Source organism: Ahaetulla prasina, chromosome 8 (assembly GCF_028640845.1).
Source record: "Ahaetulla prasina isolate Xishuangbanna chromosome 8, ASM2864084v1, whole genome shotgun sequence".
Lineage (NCBI taxonomy): Eukaryota > Metazoa > Chordata > Lepidosauria > Squamata > Colubridae > Ahaetulla > Ahaetulla prasina.
Window position 1 is genome coordinate 45,560,910 of NC_080546.1, and position 25,651 is coordinate 45,586,560.

General features: G+C 38.0%; 2 protein-coding genes across 4 annotated transcripts in view; both read left to right on the top strand.

Moving 5' to 3' along the window:
* Window positions 1-1,914: 1,914 nt before the first annotated feature.
* On the top strand, window positions 1,915-18,812 carry SMIM43 (small integral membrane protein 43). 2 transcript variants are annotated; one of them, XM_058192652.1, is made up of 3 exons: window positions 1,915-2,594; window positions 7,293-7,389; window positions 18,352-18,812. In XM_058192652.1, the coding sequence occupies exon 1, from the start codon at window positions 2,343-2,345 to the stop codon at window positions 2,526-2,528; it is 186 nt and encodes a 61-aa protein (XP_058048635.1). In that variant the 5' UTR covers window positions 1,915-2,342; the 3' UTR covers window positions 2,529-2,594; window positions 7,293-7,389; window positions 18,352-18,812. The 2 variants fall into 2 exon arrangements, with proteins under 2 accessions (XP_058048635.1, XP_058048634.1); XM_058192651.1 differs by lacking the exon at window positions 7,293-7,389.
* A 1,612-nt stretch (window positions 18,813-20,424) lies between these two features.
* Window positions 20,425-25,651, top strand: part of ANXA5 (annexin A5) — a 29,834-nt gene continuing 24,607 nt past the window's right edge. The window contains exons 1-2 of one of the 2 annotated variants that reach the window (XM_058193162.1): window positions 20,425-20,671; window positions 21,077-21,124. In XM_058193162.1, the coding sequence (XP_058049145.1) occupies window positions 21,116-21,124 (9 nt within the window). In that variant the 5' untranslated portion in view covers window positions 20,425-20,671; window positions 21,077-21,115. Of the gene's footprint in view, window positions 20,672-20,709; window positions 20,973-21,076; window positions 21,125-25,651 lie in introns of those variants that run through there. The other variant, XM_058193164.1, reaches the window with a different exon arrangement.

Sequence of the window (25,651 nt, forward strand, 5' to 3'; positions counted from 1 at the left end):
AATCTGTCCAGATGGTTTTTCCAGTAGTATCCAAGAACCTCAGATCTTGGAAACCAAGTGACAATTAAAAGTGCAGCAAATGATAAAGGATGGAACACTAAACATGCCTGGATTGTTGTTATTTTTCACAGTGTACTTTATTTTTTACTTTTATAAAAATGGCATAATCAGGTGCAGTTGATATGTACCCAAATATAAACATCCATCTTATTGTTTGCACTGTATCTTGTATCTTTTCCTAAAGATAAAATAGTGCTTATAATTAAGCAAATGGATTTAGATCCAGGGAAGCAGAACCAATTCAATGAAAGCAATACATAGAATTTAAAGTTTAGTATTACTGTAAGATAAATGAATCACAAACTCTGAATCTCATAAAGTGGTTAAGGTGGTGGACAAGAAAACAGGAAAGTCCTCCCTCATCATGAACACCAGCTGAGAAACTTTTGGCTGCTCACTGTCCTTTGGCCGAATAGACCTTACAGGGTTGTTGTTGGGGAAAAATAGGAGATGGAGCATTAGAAGGGTACCTTGAGTTGTGCAAAGGAAGACAGGATACAAATCTAATAATAAATAATGAATAAATATATACCTTTGTTGCAAAGCAACAAAGGGGAAGTCCTTAGATTTTCCTAACCATCGCACATGCTATGAAGGATAATCTAAGGACTTCCCCTTTGTTGCTTTGCACATCTATGACTGGGTAGTCCACACACACCATTCAATGGATTTTTCTGTTAGTGGGCAGAAGCCAAAAGAATAAAGGCAGCTGGAACAAGAAGCTTATAGTAGATTTCATTTATTAGATTTTTATTCCACCTTTATTTCTTTGTAGATAACTCAAGGTGAACCTTCATAATACTACAGGTAGTCCTCGACTTACAGTGCATTTAGTGATGGTTCAATGTTAAAATGACAAGGAAAATTTACGACTTTCCAGTTACAACCTTTCCAACATCCCCATGATCATGTGATCAAAATTCAGATGCTTGGCAACTGGTTCAGCTTTATGACCGTTGCTGTGTTCCAAGGTCACGCGATCCCCTTTTGCAACCTTCTGACAAACAAAGTCAACGGGGAAGACAGATTCACTTAATAACCAGGCTACTAACTAATCAACTGGGGTGATTCACTTAACAATGGTGGTAAAACGGGGCAAAACTCACTTAACTTAGGTCTCATTTAACAACAGAAATTTGGGGCTCAATTGTGGTCGTTGAGTCAAGAGCTACCTGTGCTATAAAACAGTGCAACAGGCCAAGATGGGCTGCTTAAGAGTCTGCTAGATATGTAATTTCTTTCTAGCGGGAATAGCCAAAAACTTCACCGCTTTCTGAAAAGATAGCAGCTAACTCTTGATCTAGGCCAGGGGGCTCCAACCTCCAACCTCCAATTTCACAATTCACTTATTATGACCAGACATATGAGAGGATAGGTCACTGATCTAAACCAGGGGTCTTCAACCTTGGCAACTTTAAGCCTGGAGGACTTGAACTCCCAGCATTCTGGGAGTTGAAGTCCTCCAGGTTTAAAGTTGCCAAGGTTGGAGACCCCTGATCTAGGCAGCCTCATCTTACTCAGAAAAGCCCGCTCTCCCTCTGCGGCTCGCTTAGCAGAGCTCCCGATTTGATGCCCTCCCGATGTCTCGAGCGCCGACTGGGACTGGGCTGACGGGAGTTGAGGTCCATTATCTAGGGCAGAGCGTGGAGGGACTCGGTCTGTTGCCCCTTCAATCCCGCCCTCTCCTTCTCAATTCCTCGCTCCCCCCCCCCGCCCATCCCCCGGGTAACATACGCTGCTCAAAAGCAGCGGCCGCGCTTGCTGGGCTCTTTTGCCGGGATGCTGCTATTTTAATGTGGATTTTCTGCCTTCCCCGACGCTACCCCCACCCCCACCCCGCCCGGTGCATTTTTTTCAATCAATCTATGGAGAGCCGATCTTGAAGGCGCGGAACATTTATCTGGGCACCCCGGACGGTGCTAAACAAAACCGTTCAAGTGCGACGGGTGCGTGTGTGTGTCTCTGCGTGTTCCTTTTAGCGGGATCTGTGAGTGCGAACAACTCGTCCGAGCTTCCAGCCCTTTATGGCGATGAACTGATTTGTTGCTGTTGTTGTTGTTGTTGTTCTTTCCTCGTTCCCAACCGGAGTCGGTGACGACCTTCTGGCGGTTTTTCCCGCGTCTCCTTCGTTTGGCTCCCAGCCCAGGCGACGAAAGGAGGGGGGGGGATAGAGACTGCAGGGAAGAGATGCCAGGGGCGTCTGAGCACCCCGATTTCGCCCCCTCCCTGGTGGAACAGGAGGCCCCGCGGGGCAGTTCGTGAGGGATGGCCTCCGCGGCGCCATGGAGTGGCAATTCAACTTGCTCCTCTACCTGGCGCTTTTCTTCCTTCTGCTCTTCCTGCTTGTCCTGCTCCTCTTCGGGGTCATTAAGCAGCTGAAGAATTCCGTCGCCAGTACCGGCGCCCTCCAACCCGGCCGCCCCTCTTTGCGAGAGCCCTGGGGCGTCTGCCGCGAGCAAACCTTGTGAGGCGACGCGCCCCCGCCTGGACTGAAAGGCGAAGGACGCCCTGCCACTTCCAAGGAGCAGCCACAGGTGCGTCTTGAGGGGTTGAAGTTGATCTTGGAGTTGGGATGTATGATCCAGTGCAGGGGTCTTCAACCTTGGCAACTTTAAGACTTGTGGACTTCAACTCCCAGAATTCTTAAAGTTGCCAAGGTTGGAGACCCCTGATTCAGTGGGTCTTTGGGCTGGGAAATAAATAATTTCCAAGCCACCTTCAGCTACAACAGCCTCAACCTGCACTTTTCAATTCAGTTGGAGAGATCCTTGCTCAAAGGTCCCAGAATGGTCTTCTGAAATCTTCTGGCTTCAATTTTCAGACTTTGCTTTGAGGAAGCTGCCCTGAGTAATCACAAAGTAAGTTCCTCTTAGGTTTTGGTTCCAGTCTGGCAAATGTGATAAGGTTTAAAAAAGGTAATACTGCATTCTAAGCTCTGTGTCACCAAGGCTCCTTAGATATACTACCCAGGTTGGATAGTATATGTAAGTATAGTATAAGTAAAGGTAAAGGTTCTCTTGCACATATGTGCTAGTCGTTCCTGACTCTAGGGGGTGGTGCTCATCTCAGTTTCAAAGCTGAAGAGTCAGAACTGTCCAGAGATGTCTCCGTGGTCATGTGGCCAGCATGACTCAATGCCAAAGGCGCACGGAATGCTGTTACCTTCCCACCAAAGGTGTTCGCTATTTTTCTACTTGCATTTTTTACATGTTTTTGAACTGTTAGGTTGGCAGAAGCTGGGACAAGTAAGGGGAGCTCACCGCGTTACGTGGCACTAGGGATTCAAACTGCTGAACTGCCAACCTTTCAATCAACAAGCTCAGCGTCTTAGCCACTGAGCCACTGTGATAAGGTTTAGGGTTCCTTAATTATTGGAATTCTTAAATTTGAAAAGGCTTGATGAGTCATAAATAGAAACAATTCTACTTACAATAAAAAGAAATTTTATATAAATTCCAGAGCCGTTCTTTAGTTTCTTCATTTAAGTTGGCTTTGATAACTTTTTTTTGGAGGGGGGGGTGTCTTTAAATTTTGTATATATTGCAGAACTTGCTTATACTGCAAGCTACCTAAGGTACCTTTTGGTCAAAATAATATGCATAACCAGCCCCAGTATAAATGGTATTAAGTGGTTCAAATTTCGTGAGCAAATCTTTGGAGTCTCAGATTTACAGATATTGAAGTGAATAATAAATACTCCTAACATCTGTATATATTTTTTAAAATGCCTCAAATAATTTTTGATCTTATTTTTTCTATTTTTGTTTACTAATTTAAAATCATAATGATCCCTCAAGTCCCTTTGGTACTGTTCATATATATCATTTCATTTACTCTGCTCTCAACTTAAATAGATTAATATCTGGGACTTTCATCAATATAGTTTTATAGTTTTGCCTAGCCAGGAATTGTGCAGCTGTATAGAGACATAAAAATAGGAAGATATTCTTTTGGCTATTGGTAACTCCATTGCACTGTTTTTTCCCATAAGTATGAAGGAATTTGCACTTTTATGGGAATGGCTGGGGAATTCTGGAAGTTGAAGTCCTCAAGTCTTAAAGTTGCTAAGGGCCTCTGGAATACTATAAAAAGAACAATTTTAGCAGACATTATAATGATTCCATTGAACCAAGATATGACTTTAGAGTTTAGCTTTAAAACTTGCAGTGGTGGCTTATACAACAAAATGTGAAAAGAACAATTAAGATGTTTTTGAGTAAATACAAACTGCTAGTCACATGAAATAATTACACAATAATTTAGTGTATAATAATTTAGTCGGTTTAGTTTTGGCTTAAATCTATGTATAAGCAAGGTGTGAATCCTATCATGACATGAACTTTCTTAGCATTGAACAATAAAACTGCCTTTCCTCAAACTGCTAAGATTGGAGAGCATATTAGCTATCCAGTTTAACCTGGTAAGCAGTGGTCTTGTTTGTTCTTAACTACTCCCATAGTTATAAAATATGTCGGATGAATCTAAAGCATTATATCCCATGGAAATCAGTGAGAAACTTCAATCCTGACTAAGCCCCAAAGATTTCAGTGGGACTACCAGTATGACTGCCTTGTTTTAATTCTCATCCAATATCTTACTCCAGTCTGATGAACTCTTAGCATTCCACCCAGTTGTCAGTAGAGTTCTTTATTCAAATGAAATTTATAAAATAGATACAAAATAGACACTTTATAAATGTTGTTGGGCAATTTGGGTTCCAAATGATTTCATATAATCTGTAAAGTTTATGCTCCATCAAGTTTCATGATAAAGGGAAGAAATCTACATTTCTACAGGCTTTCTTTTCATTGGCTTTGGCACTGATGTTTTAATGATACATAGCTTCGCTTTTAGACTATTAAAACTTTTGGCTTTAATTAACCTTTTTGATTTCTTGGGTGGGATAGCATTTTTGTTCCTTTGTACTTATTATTTTTAAACTATATGTGTGTTTTTATTTAGACAGCTTAATTTATTTTCTTCTAGCAGGATCATCACCTCCCAAAGGGAATACCTGTGACAATGAGCCATTTGGAATAGTTTGGAGGTTAACTGGCATTTGATAGAGGAATTATCCACGTGGATAAATAGTTTCATTTGTATACTGTAAACAGCTCTTCATTTTTTAATACAGAAGTTAATGATTACATTATTTGTATGTGCATGATGTAGTGTATGTGTAGGGAGGCCTCTTGTCAGGTCCTAGCAATAATTGCACTAGCTGTGTTCTGACAGTTGTAATTTTCAGGCAGGGCAACACATCAGAGAAGCAACAGGTTTCCTAGGAAGGAAGGTTAATTCATTTCTTTCAAAAGGCTCAGTGCAGGCTATAAGATGCTCAATTAGCCACGTAATTTTTTTTGTGGGAGGGAGGGAAATGTCTTCAGGTCAGTTTTTGATTCCTAGCTGTTGCCTGGACTAGTTTCCTTGACAAAGTTTGTGGAAGTGGTTTGGCCTTGACTGCTTCCTAGAGCTGAGGGAGAGTGACTGGCCCAAGGTTCACCCAGCTGGCTTTGTACCTAAGGTGAAATTAAAACCTAGAGTCTCCTGGTTTCTAGCCTGGTGCCTCAGCCACTACACAAATCTGTCTCTCCTTCACCTAAATTTCTCAGGTGCAAATGTGATCCAGTTAGTTTAATGAGAAGTGTCCTATGTGACTAAATTGCATTATCCCTCTTATATATGAGAATCTCACTTAATTGTAGATGTATATGATGGTACAATGCTACCAACAGTAAAAACAACCTTACCTCTACATGTGGTAGACTTGGTTGGCTTGAATAAGTGATTTATTTATCAAGGAATTCTTCTTTATCTCATCTCAAAGACACTGAGTTTTTGCAGAGCCCAGCAATTCCTATTCTGTTCCATACATAAGTGCCTTTTTTGCATGTTATCTAGACCTTCTAATCTATTTCTTCCTAGCCTAGTAGAATGTAAGGAAGATGACTGGCTGGGAAATTCTGGGATTTGGAGTTCACACCTCTGGAAGCTGCCTAGATTGAGAAACATTGTCAGACTGTTTCAACATGTACCGAACGTTGTGGAATTCTTCTTTATTGAAATGCACTGATCAAGGATTAGCATATTGTATGTCAGGGCCAACTAAGCTATAACCTCTTTTGACTTATCATTCCTTGTCACTTTTAATCAATTTTTGCCATTTTACCATCTCCTCCTTATGCCAACTCACTGTTGTGAGTCACTGTTGTGAGTCAATTTGCCTTTCTGTTACTATATACCATGAATCAAACTCATTGTACAAGTCTTGGGGTATATTTTGGATCTTATTCAGTAGGGATACCATATTGTGATCTCTCAGGATTGTACAGTAACAAAGCAGGACTTGGAAGGTATTAAAAACACAAGTTTTTGAAACTGATTTATGATTTATTTGAACAATCCCAGGTTGAAAAGTTACATTCACCTGGTACTCACCACTTGCTTGGATTGCAGTTTCCATCTTGCCCAACTTATTAAGCATACATCCCAGGTTTAAAACATTAGACACTATTGCAGGGGTGAAATCTAAAAATTTCCCCTACCGGTTCTGTGGGTGTGGCTTAATTGGTGGGTGTGGCTTGGTGGTCAGATTACTGGGTGGGCGTGGCCAATAACAATAAATAATAAAAATAATAAATAAGGTATACAAAACAATAAGAGGTACCAAAAACCAACTTTCACACTTTACACACACACAACACAACACAATTGACTCACACACAATGTAAAAGCAGCTGCAGTTCACACTTCACATAGCCACAAAAAGCTCAAAAACCAACTTTCACACTTTACACACACACAACACAACACAACACAACTGACTCACACACAATGTAAAAGCAGCTGCACTTCACACTTCACATAGCCACAAAAAGCTCAAAAACCAACTTTCACACTTTACACACACACAACACAACACAACACAACTGACTCACACACAATGTAAAAGCAGCTGCACTTCACCCAAAATGGCCCCTGCAACAAGCAGGAACCTCACACTTTCACACTTTACACACACACAACACAACTGACTCACACACAAACACACACACAATGCCACATACAGCTTTGTGAGATTTTGTGTGTTTGTGTAGTTAGAGTGAAACACTACAGAACCACACCAAATCTCAGAAAGCTGCACAAATATTTTATTTTATTATTTTTATTTATTTTTTTAGATCAGGGGGTCTCCAACCTTAGTAACTTAGTTTGTGGACTTCAACTCCTAGAGTTCCTCATTCAGCAAAGCAGGAAGTCAAAGCAAACTGTAATCAGTAGCTGAAGAAAAGCATGCTGTTGCCAGCCCGAAAGGAGCAGTAATTAAAGGTAAGTGAGGAGGGGGAATTGGCTGGGCATGGCTGGAGGCTCTTGTAAGTGGGGGCTGTTAAAAAGTGAGTTTAAAAGCCTGTGAGGATCAGGAAAATCCTCTGGGATTGCTAGAGGAGGCTTTTGAAACCTCTTTTTTCCCCTTTTTTTCTCCCCCTTCGGCTGAAGAGGGTTTTTTTAAAAAAACTTTTAAAGGCTTTGATGATCTCCACTCAGCCCCGCGATCATCAGAGAGTTTTGTTTAACTTTTAAAGTCATGTTTTCGGCTGAAGAAAAACTTTTAAAAGTTAAAAAGAAAAAAACCTCTGCTGATGGTGCGGCTCAGCAGAGGCAGTGGGCGGGGCCAGGGATTTTTGCTACCGGTCCTCTGAACCAGGAGCCGCAATCGCTACCGTATCGCCTGAGCCGGTCCGAACCGAGAGCATTTCACCCCTGCACTATTGTCCTATCACTATCCTTTCCCTATCTAATTTGTTTAGACACCTGTGAAGCAGGAATAAAAAGTTGTTTGCACATCACTTATTCACAATGTGGTTAATAACTTACAATAAATATGACTTTCTTCTGGTCTGTAAATTTGTACCATATTTTACTGCTTTTACCAACAATATAATTTATGTAAATTATGTGTTTATTTCTGTGGCCAAATTTATTTGAATATGCATACTAATTAAAAGCAACAGGATTAAAGGATACAGTACAATAGAATTAAAGGAACAAAACAAAAACAGCAATTAATAAATTGCATAGTAATGTAGAACATAGAATAATAGGACTAAAAGAGACCTTGGATGTCTTGTAGTCCAAACCCCTGCTCAATCAGGAGTCCAGACAAATGGCTGTCCAGTCTCTTCTTGAAAGTCTCCACTGATGGAGCACTGGTAAGCCATTCCTTTGCTTAAATGTTCTCATTGTCAAGAAATGTCTCCCTAGTTCTAGGTGGGATCTTTCTTTAATGATGTTCAACCTGTTATTTCTTGTCCTGCCCTAACAATTATATAACAAACTTCAAAAACTATGACCTATATTGTTTGAAAGTAATCTAATTTTTCTAATTCAAATGCTGATAAATTATTGCTGCACACCAAGTGTAGATGTCTTGTGTTTTAAGACAAACCTTATGCATGGAAAATCCACAGTTTCTGATTTCTTGATAGATTGTCAATACTAGGATGTAATTATGAAGGTCATTTGTATCCTTAACATATGGAGAATGTTCCACATATATATTCTCAATCCCCCCAATTACTGTCCTCCTTCCCTCATCAAAAATATGACTGTTCCTATTTACTAAGAAGATGCTATTAAGGAGACTCTCAGAAGAGCTCTTTAATTAGCATTTTACACCTATGAATTGTAGATCATGTGTATGTATATATATGTATACATATCTCTGTGTGTGTGGTTTATATTATGTATTTTAAAGGCAGCAAATAAGCTAAGGTAAAATTATATACAGTTAGTATGGTAAATTTATTGGAAACTCATTTCTAATAAAATGAGTTAATGTAATAATTTGTAACCATCAATAACAATATAAATCCTTTTTTAAAAAAATTAAAAGAGCAACTGTTGAATAATGCCTATCAATATGGCGAAATAACTTCTGATTTGATAAAGGGACCAAAGGAACATCTGATGATTGTTTTGAAAGAATTTTTTTTGGGACAATTAGGATGGCAGCTGTTTTGCCTTCTACATGAAATAACAAATATAGTTTTGCAACCACAGACCTTTTACACAAAGTGAATGAATGGATCAATAATCTGGAGATGACTAGACAAACAATGATAACAAAGAATCAGTGTTGGTTTATGGTAAATGAGATAATAAGTGCATTTCAGTTCTAAGCAAAAATTGCAAAAAAAAAAAAGTTTCACTTGGTTGTCTGTTTGGATCTAATGTCCTCACAGTAAGGGCTGCTACTTATCATTAACAGCAACTAATGACTAGAAAAATATTGACCAAATGCAGGAAAATGATAAAAACAGTACAAATTACAAGGTATAATAGGTAGAATGAAGGCTTGCTTGATTAATTGATAACTAAAGGGAGCTCAAAAATGATGACTATTTTTTTTAAAAAGAAGAGATTAGTTAATTTTATTTACATTAAGATGAAATGAATTTAATTAATTATTTAAAACCTGTATCTTGACTTGTACTGCTAACTTTACCCTGAAACTGGCTTACATAATAAAATTGAAATATTAATAATCAAAACAAAAAAGACATTATGAATTCATCCATTAAGATTCCCTCTGTATTTTCAAAGTACTATATCACATGTAATCTTTTATTTATTTGCTTACTTCTTTGCTTTGTTACTTACTCGATTATACTTGTTTGCTTCCCGTCTCACCAAAGGTGATTCTGCATGGCTTACAAGCATTAAAAGCCAATAAAACATTGAAGCAATAAATACTCATAATAATAGTAATAGTTTACGATTAAAAAGATGGGGAGGAAGGAGCAGAATACACAGAGTGGGAGGTGGAGTATTCCCTTACTTAATCCATCAGCTACTTCCAGGGTGATGCACTGATGGACTGTTGGGGCTCCAGGCTAACTGGCAGAGCCAGGTCTTCAAGCCTTTATGGAAGGTCCAAAGGGTGGGTGGGGTTCATCATGGGGCATGATGTTCCAAAGGGCAGGAGCCATGGCAGAGAAGATTCTTCTCCTAGACTCCACTAGCAGAAATTCCTTGACAAATAGAGCCCACAGCAACTAAATATTTTAACTATCTTTCGCCAAGCACCTGATTTTCAGATAGGTTGGACTTCTGCTTCCATAGTTCTCCAATATTATAGTGAATGAAGGCAATATAAGCTGAGAGACATTCTGTAACACCTAACCTCCAGAAGACTTCCAAGAGGTTATTTTTTTTTATTATTATTCAAAAAGTTTTACAAAAAAATCCCCCCCCCCTTTCCCCCCAACACCTCTCCCTTCACAAACCCCCTCCCCCCTCCCTCCCTGGCTTCCCGGAACAAACACAAGGTATAGTTAAAAATAAAACAACCATATGCTAAAAAATTTTTTTTTCCCAAAACTATTATACCAATTCTCCCTCTCTAGCTCTGACTTCCTCCTTACATAACCAAAATCCTTCAAAAAATTAACAATAAACAGTAATAAAATATATAGATCAGTAGAACAAATTAATCCTAAAATATTTAAAACCAGCTAAAGCATAAAAATCCAATCCAATTCAGAGAATATCTCCCTTATAACTTCTATAACCATATAATTTCCCCCCCAAGTCTTTCTTACATAAGATCTTTCGAGAATATTCTATTTAAAATTCAATACAACAGATTATAGAATTTCAATACAGGGAAATTACAATATCTGTTCAACTTTAGTCCTTCCTCGTCAAAATCCAGTATAAATCCAAATATCTAGTCTTTTATGATGGTTATAAAACATATAATCAACCCATTTCTTCCAAATCTTCCTTACGTATTGTCTTTCAGAAAGGCTAAAATCTTTTTCTGTTAATATTCAAAAAAAAAAAAAAATCTTTCAAAAATGATACTTTTGTCTCTTGCCATTTTTGATGCATTAGTCTCTGTCTTTCCTTCATTACTCCTTTTGAAAAGTCAGTCACAATATTTCCTAATAGTTCCTTATGTCCAAGAATCCACGAGTTACTGCCGTATATTCCCTCAATCCGAAAAGAGAACTCTTGGAAAGCATTAACCCTGTGAATTTTTCCATTTCAGGAGACAGCCTCCTGTAGCACAACTTCAGGCTTTTCATCCAAACTTTTTAAAAAAGGCTTCTTTACATCCATTCCATATTCCAAGTCCTGATTACTTTGGTTAATTTCCTCCAAACTCTCATCCAAAACGCCTCCATTTTTTTCCAATTCGTATTGTTGAATAATTAAATACATTCTTTCTGTATAATCCTGTATAAAGTCACGAATCCATTCTTCTGAAAAAACCTTCATGGCAAAGTTCTTGCTGAAAATCCCCTTATGAAATACTTAAACAAACTAAAATAATCCAACAATCCACAGTCCAGTACAATAAGATAAAATCTCCATTCAGTTTCACTTTCTCAACAAGTAAACGCCATTTTATTTCATTGTGTTGATTGTAGATGAGAGAAAAAAAAATTTATTATTTTTTTAAAAGAAAAAAATAGAAGTCAGATTTAATACTTGCAATTTAAATGACTGATCTCCTGTGTTTTATTCCGTCTGCTTATAAATATCCATAACAATCAATTGAAGCAGAAGTGGTCGCTCTCTTCTCTGTCTGCTTAAAGCAGAAACACACTGGGGCTGGAGCTTTGCAGAAGGAATTCAGGGAACTTTCCCTTTCGAGTTCCCCAAACGGGGCCTCTAGAGAGAGCTCTACCCTTCCCTCTTCTGCTCTTTCCCTTCTCCTTACCGGGGAAAGTACTTTCAGCCGTTGATTTCGCCGGCTTTTACAGAATCCCAGCGCGGGCACCCTTAGGGCGTCCTTCGGAGAGAGCGGAGCCACCAGAAGCCCGACTTCCAAGAGGTTATGATCACCAAATCAATATGGAATAAGCAAAATAACTACTTCATTCAAATGTATCAATTCTCATATATACTGTAAATGCCAACTAAACGAAATTAAATTTAGTTTATGTCATGGTTCCACCAATTTTTCCCCACTTGTAACTTAAAGTGCAGTTCCTGGCATGTTCTCCATACTCAAACGCGAACATGGCTCAAAAATCTTTGTGTATTCCTGCTGTAAACTAGTATTCGGGAAATACAGTCTTTGGACTCCATGGATAGCTCACTTATATACCGTAATTAATTGGTTGCATCTTTGCCCTGATACTTTCAAATACAAGAATGTTACAAAAATGGATTATTCTTTGTTTAAAAATTACTGAGGGAGCCCATTGTTTGCAATTAAATACTGAGTTAGCTGCAAGATTGAAATTGAGGTTTCATCCCACCTTGGCACCAACTTAGCCTCACAAGAGTTTGAAAGAGAGCTGCCTGGACAGCCTCATAACATAACATAACATCAGAGTTGGAAGGGACCTTGGAGGCCTTCTAGTCCAACCCCCTGCCCAGGCAGGAAACCCTACACCATCTCAGTCAGATGGTTATCCAACATTTTCTTAAAAATTTCCAGTGTTGGAGCATTCACAGCTTCTGAAGGCAAGTCGTTCCACTTATTAATTGTTCTAACTGTCAGGAAATTTCTCCTTAGTTCTAAGTTGCTTCTTTCTTTGATCAGTTTCCACCCATTGCTTCTTGTTCAGGTGCTTTGGAGAACAGCCCGACTCCCTCTTCTTTGTGGCAACCCCTGAGATATTGGAACACAGCTATCATGTCTCCCCTAGTCCTTCTTTTTGTTAAACTAGACATACCCAGTTCCTGCAACCGTTCTTCATATGTTTTAGCCTCCAGTCCCCTAATCATCTTTAATATCAAATATCAATATCAATATCAAATCAATTCAGATTTGATGATTTGAGACCTAGACAAATTTTGGGCTTATCCACTCTTTATATGTCCCAGATTCAGGGAATGTCTCTACCAATCTTAAAAGGCAAGTAGTGGACTTGGGGTGTGAAGAATAGGGTGGATTGTCCTGTCTAGCCATTGTCCTGTCTAGGGGACAGAACATTTTGAGTTCAGGTGTTAACCAAACTAGCTTGCTATTCCCAAGTGATCCAAGATCACTTGGATTTGAGAGATCCAAGGACTAATCTGGTTGCCTTTTCTATATGGAATGCAATTTAATCTGACTTCAGTATAATGTATTGTATCAGTCTTCTCCAAACCATCAAATAATTTTCTGAGGAGAAGAAATACTTGGTGCAATTCTTCTAGCACCTTCTCTATTAATAGGTTAAGCTAATTCAAGGCTGTCAAATGTTATCAACTCTGCCAGATGTTGTTATCAACTCTGAATACAATTTAGGTATTGGAGGAGAAAAAAAAATTCACTGCTTTTCTTTATTTAGCAACTGGAGTATGATATGCACGGTGCCTGTGCTGATGTAATTTGTCTAGTTTTATCTATCTGCTAATTTACACAAGATATAATGTTAATGCTTTTGCTCAGGTGAGATTATTTTTTTCTTTATAGATGGATCTCTGAAAGCTGGGCCACTTTGTCCTTGAAACAACCAAACAAAAATATAATGAGACTGCTTTTTGGGGGGGTGAAAACCAAAAAGGCAAGCTGGTTAAAAAGATAGCTGTCTTTGGACAATAGGCAAGTGATGGAATAATCAGTAATGGTTGTGAATATGACTAAGTAATAAACAATATCAATTAAAATTTACATATAAATAAAAGTATCTTCCTTCTCCTACAAATCTGATCAGGATATAACTGTAAATATAACCGTAACAGTGCCTGAATGGCAGATATTGTTTTAGAATGATTTAAACAAGAATGAAATTTCAGATAGCAAGGTCTTTATTCATTCATGTCCTTCCTTTGCTTCTATAAATAAAATCTGTACTCTCTTGTGATTTCTATACTTATCTTTCTGCAAACTCTGAGCCTGAAATAAGAACAGCTAGATTAAAAAGCACTAATCTTTATCACTAATAATAAGGAGAACAGAATGTTTTATTTAGCCATTATTCCAAAAGATCCATTAAGCTTTTAAAAAACACTGTGCAGAGCTTTCAATGCTTGTTCAGTTTGAACTTCATAATTGCACTGTTACATAGCTGTATTGTTAGTGAAAATAATAATGGTAATTTCTTTGAGAAAAAGTCACTTTTTATCAAATTCAAGAATAGCCTTTTTCTGCTGGGAAGTTATGGAAAGATATCCTATCCCATACTATGTTGAGAATGGGATATCTTTCCATAATATCCCATATTATGTTTGGGAGAGCTACTCAAATGAATTTAAAAATTGTGAATGGGATGGGATATCTGTGAATGGAATATATATTTGATATATCAAATGTACCCCTTTTATTTAATAGTTTTTATGATAAGCTATTAAACTTAGTGAAAAATTCCCACTGCTTTATATGGAAGTGGGGACATATTCTGGGTTTACTACTTGTTGTAAGGTGCATGATTGCAATGTTTTATACAATCCTGTGAAATGAGATAGTGTACAATTTATTTTATTTTTCAGATTATTATATCTGACATTTGCTTTGGCAAATATATAATATATAATAAATATAACATGCAAAATTTAATGGAGAAATAGTTAGTCTATGTGAACGCGTTGATCTAGTATGAATATGCTTCATTGTTTAAAAACAAAAACAAAAAGGATCTAAAAGCAATAGAATAAATTGCAATCATTGGATTAGAAAGTCGATTTTTAAAATAGCATTCCCTGATGAAAGAATTTTTCAATACAGCCTTATGATTTGGGAAACAAATTAGAGGATTTTGGAAAAAAATAACTTGATTACAATTAAGAAAGATAAACCACATCATTTAATACAGGAATTGCTCAAATGTTTCGTATAATTGCAAATATAAAATACTTATGAAATGTGAATACAAAGAATGAATGAAATATTGATTTATAGCAACAATAAGATAAAATATTGGAAAGAAACTTCAATAAATTTTAGGTGTATGAATTCTCCTTGTACATATATTTGTACATAATTAATAATAATTAAACAAAATTCAGTGGTACTAAAACTTCAGGGTTTCTTGTTTTTATAGAAAAAATGATACAAACTATTTTAAATAAAAGATAGTTTGCATAAATAGATATCATTCTTCTTTCATTAGAGTAAAACATTTCTATAATGTTAAGGGGAGATATAAATAATTTAAGCATTTTTACTTTTCTCTCTAAAACAAAAAGGATACTAAATGAAGGTAATCTATTAGAAAAGATTTTTATTACATAATAAAAAATGACCAGCGCTCATTGAATCTATTCTTCACTGTCTGCAAATCTCTTTTTGGCCAAAATAGTAATATCTGTGAATGGCAAAATAGGTAAAATGATGTCAGCATGTTGCATGCTGCAAGTTATTTCACTGCCCCTGGACACTACAAATGTCAACATTTATTAAAATATATGTTGCAAGGTAATTGCCCCAATTTTAATTATTATAGCAACTCTTTCTGAGGCTATTTGCAATTGTGAATATCCCAGGGACAGCATGCCTTTTTTCTGTATGGAGGCACTTGATGTAACAATATTATCCCATTTCTACATTTTTAATATTGTTATTAAACTTGTGTGTCATTTGAATTATTTGTATGCATATAAAAATGTGTTGAAATAAAACAAAGTACAGAGAATGTGAGAAACCAAACAAGGCTTTACATTCAGTTTTGCAAGAATTTTTGCATTTGAATATCATTGATAATCACTCTCCCCAATGAGCAAAATGTACCATGTAATCAATCAATAAATTACCTACCAACTTTCATTAATACCTGTTCTCAATGTATTCAGCTTATGAACTTTGTTCTCAGATGCAATCTACCATATAAGTCTCATATATTTATATGGATTATATGTGCTTTCTTTTTCTTAAAAGGCAATTATATTTTTTGGGGGAGGGGAGGAACAACGATAAATCCTTGCTCATCTTGGCTGATTTCAGAAAAGCTAAGGACAGTTGGACCTGATTAGTATTATAGTGATATACTACTAGAAAATCCCCAAACTGAAGACTAGACTGGGAAGGAGAAAAATTATCCCTGAAGAATGCAATGACAATTGACTTCTCTATTGTTCCAAGCAAATAACATTACTACTAAGTATCACCAGAAAACTACACTGAATATTGCTTCACACAATACAGTACCTGATTAAACTTATTGATTAGTTAATGTAAGACGAAGTTTAAAACAAGGAACAAGACAGCTTCGAAGTGGCATACAGTTCATCTTTATGCTACTTTCATTGACTCACAGAAGGCTTTTTAATTCCACTGCTAGAGTAAGGTTGTGGAGAAAATTGGGAGCCCCTCTATCAGCTGACAACTATTGTAATTGATCATGATGCTAAGTGCAGGTTAGACATGTTGCTACTGGACGTCTCTCAATGGCAATTACTTTCATGTAGGGCAGTGGTAGTCAACCTGGTCCCTACCGCCCACTAGTGGGCGTTCCAGCTTTCATGGTGGGCGGTAGGGGTTTTGTCCGATACTGAAGCACTTTCCTTTTTTTTTAATTTAATTTATTTATTTATTTATTTATTTATTTATTATTTAAATTTGTATACCGCCCTTCTCCCGAAGGACTCAGGGCGGTTCACAGCCAAGTAAAAAATGAAAAAAATGAAAATACATTATAGATACAATTAAAATACTAGTAAAAAACTTATTTGAATTGGCCACAATTAAAATTTAGAGATAAAACCCATTAAAAAACCCATAACTTAAAAAAACTAACCCAGTCCAGCGCAGAGAAATAAGTAAGTTTTAAGCTCGCGGCGAAAGGTTCGGAGGTCTGGAAGTTGACGAAGTCCTGGGGGGAGTTCGTTCCAGAGGGCGGGAGCCCCCACAGAGAAGGCCCTTCCCCTGGGTGTCGCCAGACGACACTGTCGCGCCGACGGCACCCTGAGGAGTCCCTCTCTGTGAGAGCGCACGGGTCGGTGAGAGGTATTTGGTAGCAGCAGGCGGTCCCGTAAGTAACCCGGCCCTATGCCATGGAGCGCTTTAAAGACGTTCACCAACACCTTGAAGCGCACCCGGAAGGCCACAGGTAGCCAGTGCAGCCTGCGCAGGATAGGTGTCACTCGGGAGCCACGAATTGATTTTTTTAAAAAAATTCATAGCATTATTTAAAAACATTTTCAAATTTTGGAATAATGATGGACCCTGATTGAGTTCCTCATTACTGATAAGGCCTCTTTGAAGAAAGATGTAACAAAGAACTAGTCATTGCAGTCTCTCAGTTCCATTCTTGAAAATGCCTGGGTCTGAAAAAGCCCTTACTGGGGTCAGAGACTCTTTGATGTGAATGCATTGAGAAACAATCTTAAAGCCTTGAATCATCAGAGTAGAGTCCATTTTATTTATTTTCTCCTCATACTTTTTTAAAACAACCCATCTTTTCCAACAGAAAAGCTTTTATTCTAATGTTGCCACTTGGAATATTTGAGGAAAGATATTGCAATATCTCATCTTTCTTTATATTTCTGAATGGGTAAACTGTTGAAACAATTGTCTTTATTTATTGTGATTCTTTTTATGCCATCTGGCATTCTGAACTAATAATTATCCCTTTCACTGCCCTGCCCTGGAAAGAAAACATTTCATTTTCTATTCTTGAATAGGTCTACTAGTATCTCCAAAAAGTAGCCATATTCTGCCACCAATATATATTGTGCCAAACTTAATACAGTGATGGGTAACTAAGAGCAGAAAGTATGCTCTGGGCAATTCCATTCTGTATCCTGAGCTGCTGGTCTGTCTTGTACTTGCACCTGCATTGGAAGGCAACTTCAGAAATTCCACTTTTGACAGTGGTGGGTTGGCAAAGGGCCATGCTGCTGCTCACTCAGAACTATGGCCACTGCAGGACTTGTTGGGTCATTCTCCAGTTATTTGCCTTTCTCACCAATGTAAAGAAAGTAAATGAGGGGTCCTTGGTGCTCTCTGAGCTTTCTTGCTTTCTTGCAGAGTTTCATTACTCTAACTAGGTAAGATCATCAGTGCTAGTGACTCCTTACTAGCACAGATGATATCTAGTTAGGGTAATGGGACGTCTGCAAGAAAACTCGGAAACCCATCATTTCAACCCCAAGCTACAAATATTCTCCTTTACATAAAGTAAACCTTGCTGGCTGGCTCTTGTGCAAATCAGCCTGCCGGTGCCTGTTCTTCCTCCACTTACTCTAGGCCTTATTTGAATGCATTGGATTACTCACTGTTCTGCAAATTATTTTTGTTAGTAACAGTGACCTCCCCCCCCCCCCCCGTGGTATGATCCTTGCTCTGCCCGCTCAGTGATGAAAGCAACAGGAGATAAGGTTGTTCTTTCTTTCTCTCTCTTTCTTCTGTAGGTGTATGAAAACTTTGTAGCAAGGACGAAGATCATAGAAACAAAATAGCAGCATCCTTGTTGCCATTTGAAGATGTAAAAGAAAAGGAAAAAGAAGGAAAGGAAAGGAAAGGTCTGGCCAGAGGAGCATCTTCATCCAGCTTGGGTAGAATCCAAAAGGGCGCCCACTGGCAGATACAAGGACTGAATGAAGCATGCTTTTCAAGTGGCGAGCATAGGTCCTTGACTTAACAGCCCATTGTTAAATCAGCAAGATTATGGGGAAATGACAGCTGCCAGCAGAGAACATAGCAGCCCGGCAGCCAGCAGAGAACATAGCAGCCCGGCAGCCCAGGATGAAATGGTTCCATGGGACAGCGACCAGCCCTTGAGAGAAAAGAGCCTGGCAGTCACTGCAGCCAAGTGAACTGCATCTGTCCGTTTGGAATCAGGCGTTGAAGACCATCCAGTGTAAAAGACTCAAATTAAAATGGATAGAAAAACAACAGTTTTGAATGAAAGTTGGAAAGCTTTGCAGGGGGCATGATGTGGGGGGGGGGATGACACAGGGAACTGGGAGAACCTTATCTGTTCCTGCACTCAGGATGGGGATGGTGGTCATGCTGAGGAATACCACGGTGTGTGCTTGTTTACTCATAACAACCTTTCCCAAACGAATACTTGTCAAATACATTGAATTCCAATACCCAGCCAGTAAGAGCAGGGTGACTTTTGCCTCCAAAACCATGTAGTCCTTGCCCTTATATTACGTTTGCTTTAAATAGTGTGAAATGGTAAGAAAAAATATATATACATTTACATGCATACGTAAGGAAAAAAGCAGGAAAGGGCTAAGGGACAAAATATGGGAAAGGCATGTGAAACCATGACTATGTGCAAGCATCTGGAAAAACAGGAAAAGAATGGGGAGTAATAAGAAGGTAACAGTCCCCAAAAGGAGAAGGGGAACACCGATAGACACACTTGCACCAGTTTAAGGTGGATGGGATGGTCAAGAATTGGGCTAAGGGGTAATCAGGGTCTGCAATGTCCCCACTCTGCCCTGAGCACCAGCCTGGCCCCTTTGCCAACACCTCTTTATTTAGACTGAATGTTTTAAAAGTTTTTTTTTCCAGTGTAGCTGGAAACAGCACAGAACTTCAGCTGTCATATGGAATTTACCTTGGTTCTATCTTAGAGATTTAAGGAGTATTTAAGTTAATTGATCTTAGTTTCTGCAGCACATGGATTTTTCTGTTTTTTCTTATCCGAAACCTCACAAAGGAATTCCAAGGTTATATGATCTTTAAAAATCCTAAGGCTAGTTCTTCTTAGTTGTCTTAAATTTTACTACATGGCTTAGACAAGTTGTTTTTTTTTTTTGCACACATAAAATCTGTTTTTCTTATTCATGAATTTCATTTCTGAAATGGTGCAGAAAAAAATACACAATTCAAAACACCTTTGGTCTTTATGGGTAACTTCAAGAGGACGGAACAAATGGAGGCCATCACTTGGAACAGTTTGCATATTTTTGGAGATTATAAAATTATTGTGATCCACAGACTGAAAATTTAGCTCCGCATAAACCTGGTGAAATTATAATTTTTAGTTATTTCTGATTAATAACTAGTAAAAATTCAATGCAACTGCCTCACTCTGTTCAAAGAAACAGTTTGCCCTTTTTGGACATATTTGCATAGGCAAGTCCTTTGGTTTATTATACAATCCACGGACCTTTCTTCTTTTATACCCATTTACTGGGAAGTGCATCTCTTTGAATTCTCAGCTTCGTATCTGAAAATACTGTGTGGATCCAGCCAGATAGATGACTCAGTCAGGATATGATTTTTATCACGATAAAACAAAGAATCCCTGTTTGGGAGATTGAGGTCCCTAAATAGAGACTTTTATCACAGGACTTTTATCACAACTACCTTATTACCATTGTCCTTTGTTATTTTAATCGTTCAGCAATTGGTGCGTTCGTGTGTGGGTGTAAAGCAACCGTTCCGCATAGGACCAATAATGAGCCAGAAAGAGCTTCCTCTCACGTATTATTAAGTCCCTGACTTTCGTAATAATTTAAGCCGGGAGGAAAAGGAAAGAGACATTCAACCGCACCCAGGGCCCGCCGTGCCGAGGAGTAGCAGAGTAATCCGGGGTGGGGCCCCAGGCAGGAAGACCACGATCGACTCCAACCGGGAACCGCAGGGAGAATCTGAGCGCTGGGTGTGGCAGGCCTCGAGGGCGACGCACACTTTCTCCGGCTCTCTCCATTTCCGTTGTTTCCCGAGAGGTGACCGCATCTCGCAGCTTCGCCCCCTCATTTTAAGGCTACGGTGCGTATCGGCTGCTTTCCGAGCGCAGCTAAGTTGTGGGGAGGCTTAGAAAGCAGCGAAAGATCCAGCGGAGGAAGCCATTGAGAAACGCTCTTACTGCTCCGCGTATCGGTCTCTGTATCTCGGAGGCCTCGGCTGAACCCAGCTTGGAGCAACAGAGCGTGGAAACGTCCCAGGAAAAAGTCTTCGGGCGTTTTCCTGTGGCCGAAAGTTGGGGTTCAGCAGAGATCTCCCGATTTGGAGGAGGTGCCTGTTGAGGTTCTCCGAAATCGGAGCTGCTCGGAGGATACCAAAGAAAGCGGTCGGGTTTATTTGCTTGTTTCCTGGGTAGCGGTACTTGTTGACCGCTTTCGTTTGAACTCTCGGAAGGGTTAACCCTCTTCTGTCCCTTATTTTTCTTCGCAGCTGTTGCTCTTCGCCTAAATCTAAGCGATCCCCGAAGCCATGGCAAAGGTAAGTCCTACCTTGCTTTCTCCTCGCTGCGTAATTTAAAAACCAACTTATCAAGAGGGCTGAAGAAATTTTGAAAGAAGCCAATCGATTTGATGAATGTATAAATAAATTGTAACGCTACCGCCATTTTGCAAGACACTTTTGCAAGGTGGGGTATTAGTACAATGAGATACTTTCACCCATAGAGATCCCTAAGACCCGAAGGGTGACCTGTCATTCGTTCGATTCCCGAGCAATTCCTGTGAAACAGGTTTTTTTTTTTGTTTTTTTTTTAATCCAGTTAGCTTGTAATGCCAAACGAACGTTTTGGCCTTAAGAAAAAAAGAAGTGAAGGGTAAAAAAGTTATTCTTAAGGTTCTGACTCAACTCTGATGACTTTGCTCCCTGCACTTTTATATTAGTTTCTCTCCAGCTGTGCTGGGACTACAATTCCCAGAATTCCTAGTCAACCCGTTAGCTTTCTTATAATTTGCCAGATATTCTGAAGATAAATGACTGGTAGTAAGAAATCCCCGTTTGGGAATGTGGGAGGATAGTTTCTTATTCTCTGTTTTTCTTGTAATTCTATGCTGATTTGATCTGGGCAAATTCATCTAAATATTTAAAGAGGCCAAGAAGGGAACAGGATGAGCTCATCCTGCTCAAATGATTCCACGTCATGCTTTTTTCCATTTTCCATTCTTTTAGCCAAATTTTTCTTGCATTGCAAATTTTTCGCTGTGAGTTGGTGTGTCTTTTTAGCAGTGAAATTGTGAACAAATAGCGAAATAATGAATTTCCTTTTCATTCTTTTTGTATGTTTTACATTTTGGTATTGGACTGCCTGTATTCTATATCCTTTTTATACAGGTCAAATAGCATTTTGAATATTTTTGAATCAGAGTAAATCTGAAGTTAGTTTACAGAGTTTTCTTGAAGTTTGCAAAAATGATAATGACATGGGAGGAACTGAGATTATTCATAGTATGACTCAAAGTCCCAGATGTCATTTAATTTACAAAAGTTAAATGCCCTAAGGGCAGGAATGATATTGTTCAGTCATAGCTCACTTCAGATTGTATGTTTCCTGGATCCTATGTGGATCTTCTTTAACTTGATGGCCTACAAGTTTTGGTCTAGAGTTGTTAGAATTCATACCAACTAACTTGGCCTCTGTTGGGTAGACATTGGCAGTTATAGCTCAACACAATGGAGAGTTCCAGATTGAAGACAGCTTTATAAGTGGTTCTTCTGTACACTTATTATGTGCAAATAAGATTATGTTGAATGGCTAGTAAAGAAACTGATTTGAACTGACATAACAAAGAAGTATTTTGAATGCATTAGTATAGCTTTTTGTGTCTCATCGTGAGTTGTAACAGATTATATAATCTACTGACTTTGATAGATGCTTTAGAGACAATATGGAATGTCTGCCAATTATATTTGATAAAAAGTTCAGTCTTTATATTGAGGGAATAGAAACTGCTATTGGAAATAAATGTTTATGAGTGTGGATGTGGGAATTATATGTATTTGCATAATGTAGGGATTAGATTATGAATTTACAAAAGAAATCACTGAAGATACTTTCAGAAATTATAATTATAAATAATATTCATAATATAATTTAAAATTACAAAGCCTGTATATGAAGTGGATCAATGCATAACTCTGCATAACTCCATCTTTACTAGTACTACCTTCTGATCTTGGTATGTCACATAAAAATTCTAAAGGGGAACCAACCTATGCTGATCTGATTAATTAACAATGATTGCGTGACCATTTTTAATTAGGATGCCAATTTAGATGAAGGAGGTCATCTTGCTAAGCAAAATGCATGGTTTTTTTTTCTTCAGATATGTCTGACAATGTGAAGGAGTAGAGCTTCAGGGAGCCCAGAATTACTGTTGTGTGATCTTGCCTGATTTTATGTCCTTTTTTGTTAAGTGAACACAGTGGTCATTGAATGAACCAATTTCCTTCAATAGATGTTTTTTTTGCTTGAAAGTGAAAATAAACACCAGAAATTGTGATCATGTAACTGCAGAATGCTTTGAATGGCCATAAATGCAAGCTGATTGCCAAGTGCCCAAAATGTGGTCACATGACCCCAGGTGGTGGAGGAGTTTTGGCTGTCAGAACTCCAGAACTGGTCATACCCGCTGGGAGGATCATTGTAACTTTGAAGGGGGGTTAACCGACTGGTTGTTAAATGAGGATTACTTGTAGTAGGGGCTGGAGGGTGGGAACATACAGAGGATAACTTGTCAGTAGATGCAATGGAACAAATAGTTATAATAGAGTTGTCTGAAATCTTGATCCACTTTATACAGATCTTAGATTTTATTACTCGGCGTTGGATTGGAATAGAAATAGAGGCCACCTTGATAGTAGTTTCAAGACTGTTATTTAATAGGTTAAAGTAGGAAGTTTAGATAGGTAATATTGTTTTGGAAGGAAAATACAGCAGAACCCCATATGAAGCTCAGCACTGGTCCTGGAATGCTGGTGCCATAGAAACCACAGCCCGTGTTCTTCCGTATTGCTAATTCTTGAAGGAGATTTGTCAGCAATTGATTGCCCCCCTTTTATTTAAGTGTATGAGGCACTCTGATAGCAATAGCAATAGCAATAGCACCTGGACTTATATACCGGTTAATTTTTATTTGCATTATCTAAGATCAGTTTATTTCTTTAAAAGTAGCATTATGTGTAAACATCACCTACAGGTGGTTGTGATAGTTATTGTTAGGAAATAAAGCTACTCTTCTGTTGCTCTGAATTGAATATATATTTTAGTAGAAGTCAACGAACCTCCTCTCCCTTCTCCTCTTCCTCATCTAGTGATTTTAGTTGTTTTTAATCTTTGATCCCTTTCATTTTATAACTATGTATCATTATTATAGGCAGCCAGCCAAAACAACTTTGCTTAGCAAACTCTCAATTTCTTGGTTTTATATGTTTAACTTTGGTAGGATTGCTATTGTGTTGTTTTGCTTTTACTGTAACTAGAAATGGTGCTTTAATTATTAAAGTCTTTGGAAGTCCTTAAGAAAGATGTAATATCTTTTGATGATTTTTTAAATGTTTGAACTTAATTTGCTAAGCCCAATATGTTTATGTTTGAACTTAATTTGATGTCCAATAAGTTATGATACAGAACTCATTAATTTTTGTAGATTTATGTTCTGAATCTTAATATTTCATATTTTAAAACATTCAAATGTGCATACTTTTCATTTTCTGCCTCCAGCAATACTTTTTAAATGAATGTTAATGGAAATGAAAAAAAAATGCACTCTTTCAACTAGCTTTTGACATTTATAAATGTTTCTTCTCTTTTATAGTGCACAAATTTAAAAATGCCTGCTGTAAACTAAATGGGACATTATGTAGGTGTTCCACAAACAGTCATATGGCTGTTTGTGGAACACCTACATTTGAAAGTAGCCTTTTGTCTCTAGTCTCTAGGAGGATTTTGAAAAAAACACTCTGCTCTTTAAAATTGCTTCCTCAAAGTATGCTTTTCCTTTAAACACACCAAAGAGCTGTTTCTGTCCATTTTTAAATTTCTGAATTTCCTGCCCATTTTTTTCCTCATGAAGGGAGAAGGATACAGGATTCCTTCCATTTTGCTTTGCAGGCAAGGAAATAAATAGAGTGAGATTTCTGAGCGAGACGGAAAAGCCTTCTTTTTCTTATCCAAATATCCATGGAGATTCTCAGTCATCCAGTTCTCCCAAAGGTGCTTTTTCAAGAGGCAACTGTACTTTCTGGTTTTTCTTTGAAGACGTTTTGCTTCTCATCCAAGAAGCTTCTTCAGCTTTTCTCATCCAGCTATTCTAAAAAAGGTCCCAAAGAAATGAACAAAATATCAAGTGGGGGGTCTCCATGCATCTCCTACCTTATGTTTATTTTGGAGATCCAAAATTCAAAGAAATCCATCAAAGATAATGAGGGGTATGAGAAATAAATATGCCGGTAATGTAATCTGTCAGTCTTAATTGCAGTTAAGATATATGCTTATATATATATGTTAATCTTATGTTACATTGTGGTGCCACTTCCTGATGTCTAGAGTAACTTTCCTTCTACACTCTACGTTACTTACCTGCTTATTTGAAACTGGAGCTTTTTAACCTTCACTTGCCTTTTCTAACAATACTGTTTCCATAGTAGCCGCAAATAGGAACTTGTGTATGTCATTCAAAAAAAAAAAAAAACCCTACAAAGGAGACATAAATAAACTAGTTTTAGCAATATATATATAATCTTAGGCGATTCTCAAAATATATAGACTAGGAAAGCAAGAACATGTTGCTTTTGACATGGCCCTGTAAATTAGATGTGGTCAGGCTAAGGCCTCAGAATTCTCCAGCTTTAGCAGCTCCTTCCTAACCTGTTGATGTCTAAATTGACACTCTGCAGTTTCCTGACGTTCTGAGTGAAGAAAAATATAGGATCCAAAATAGCTGTGCTGTAATTAAAACTAAGTAACCTACCCAAACTTAGCCTCTCGAGATATGTGATATAATCCATCTA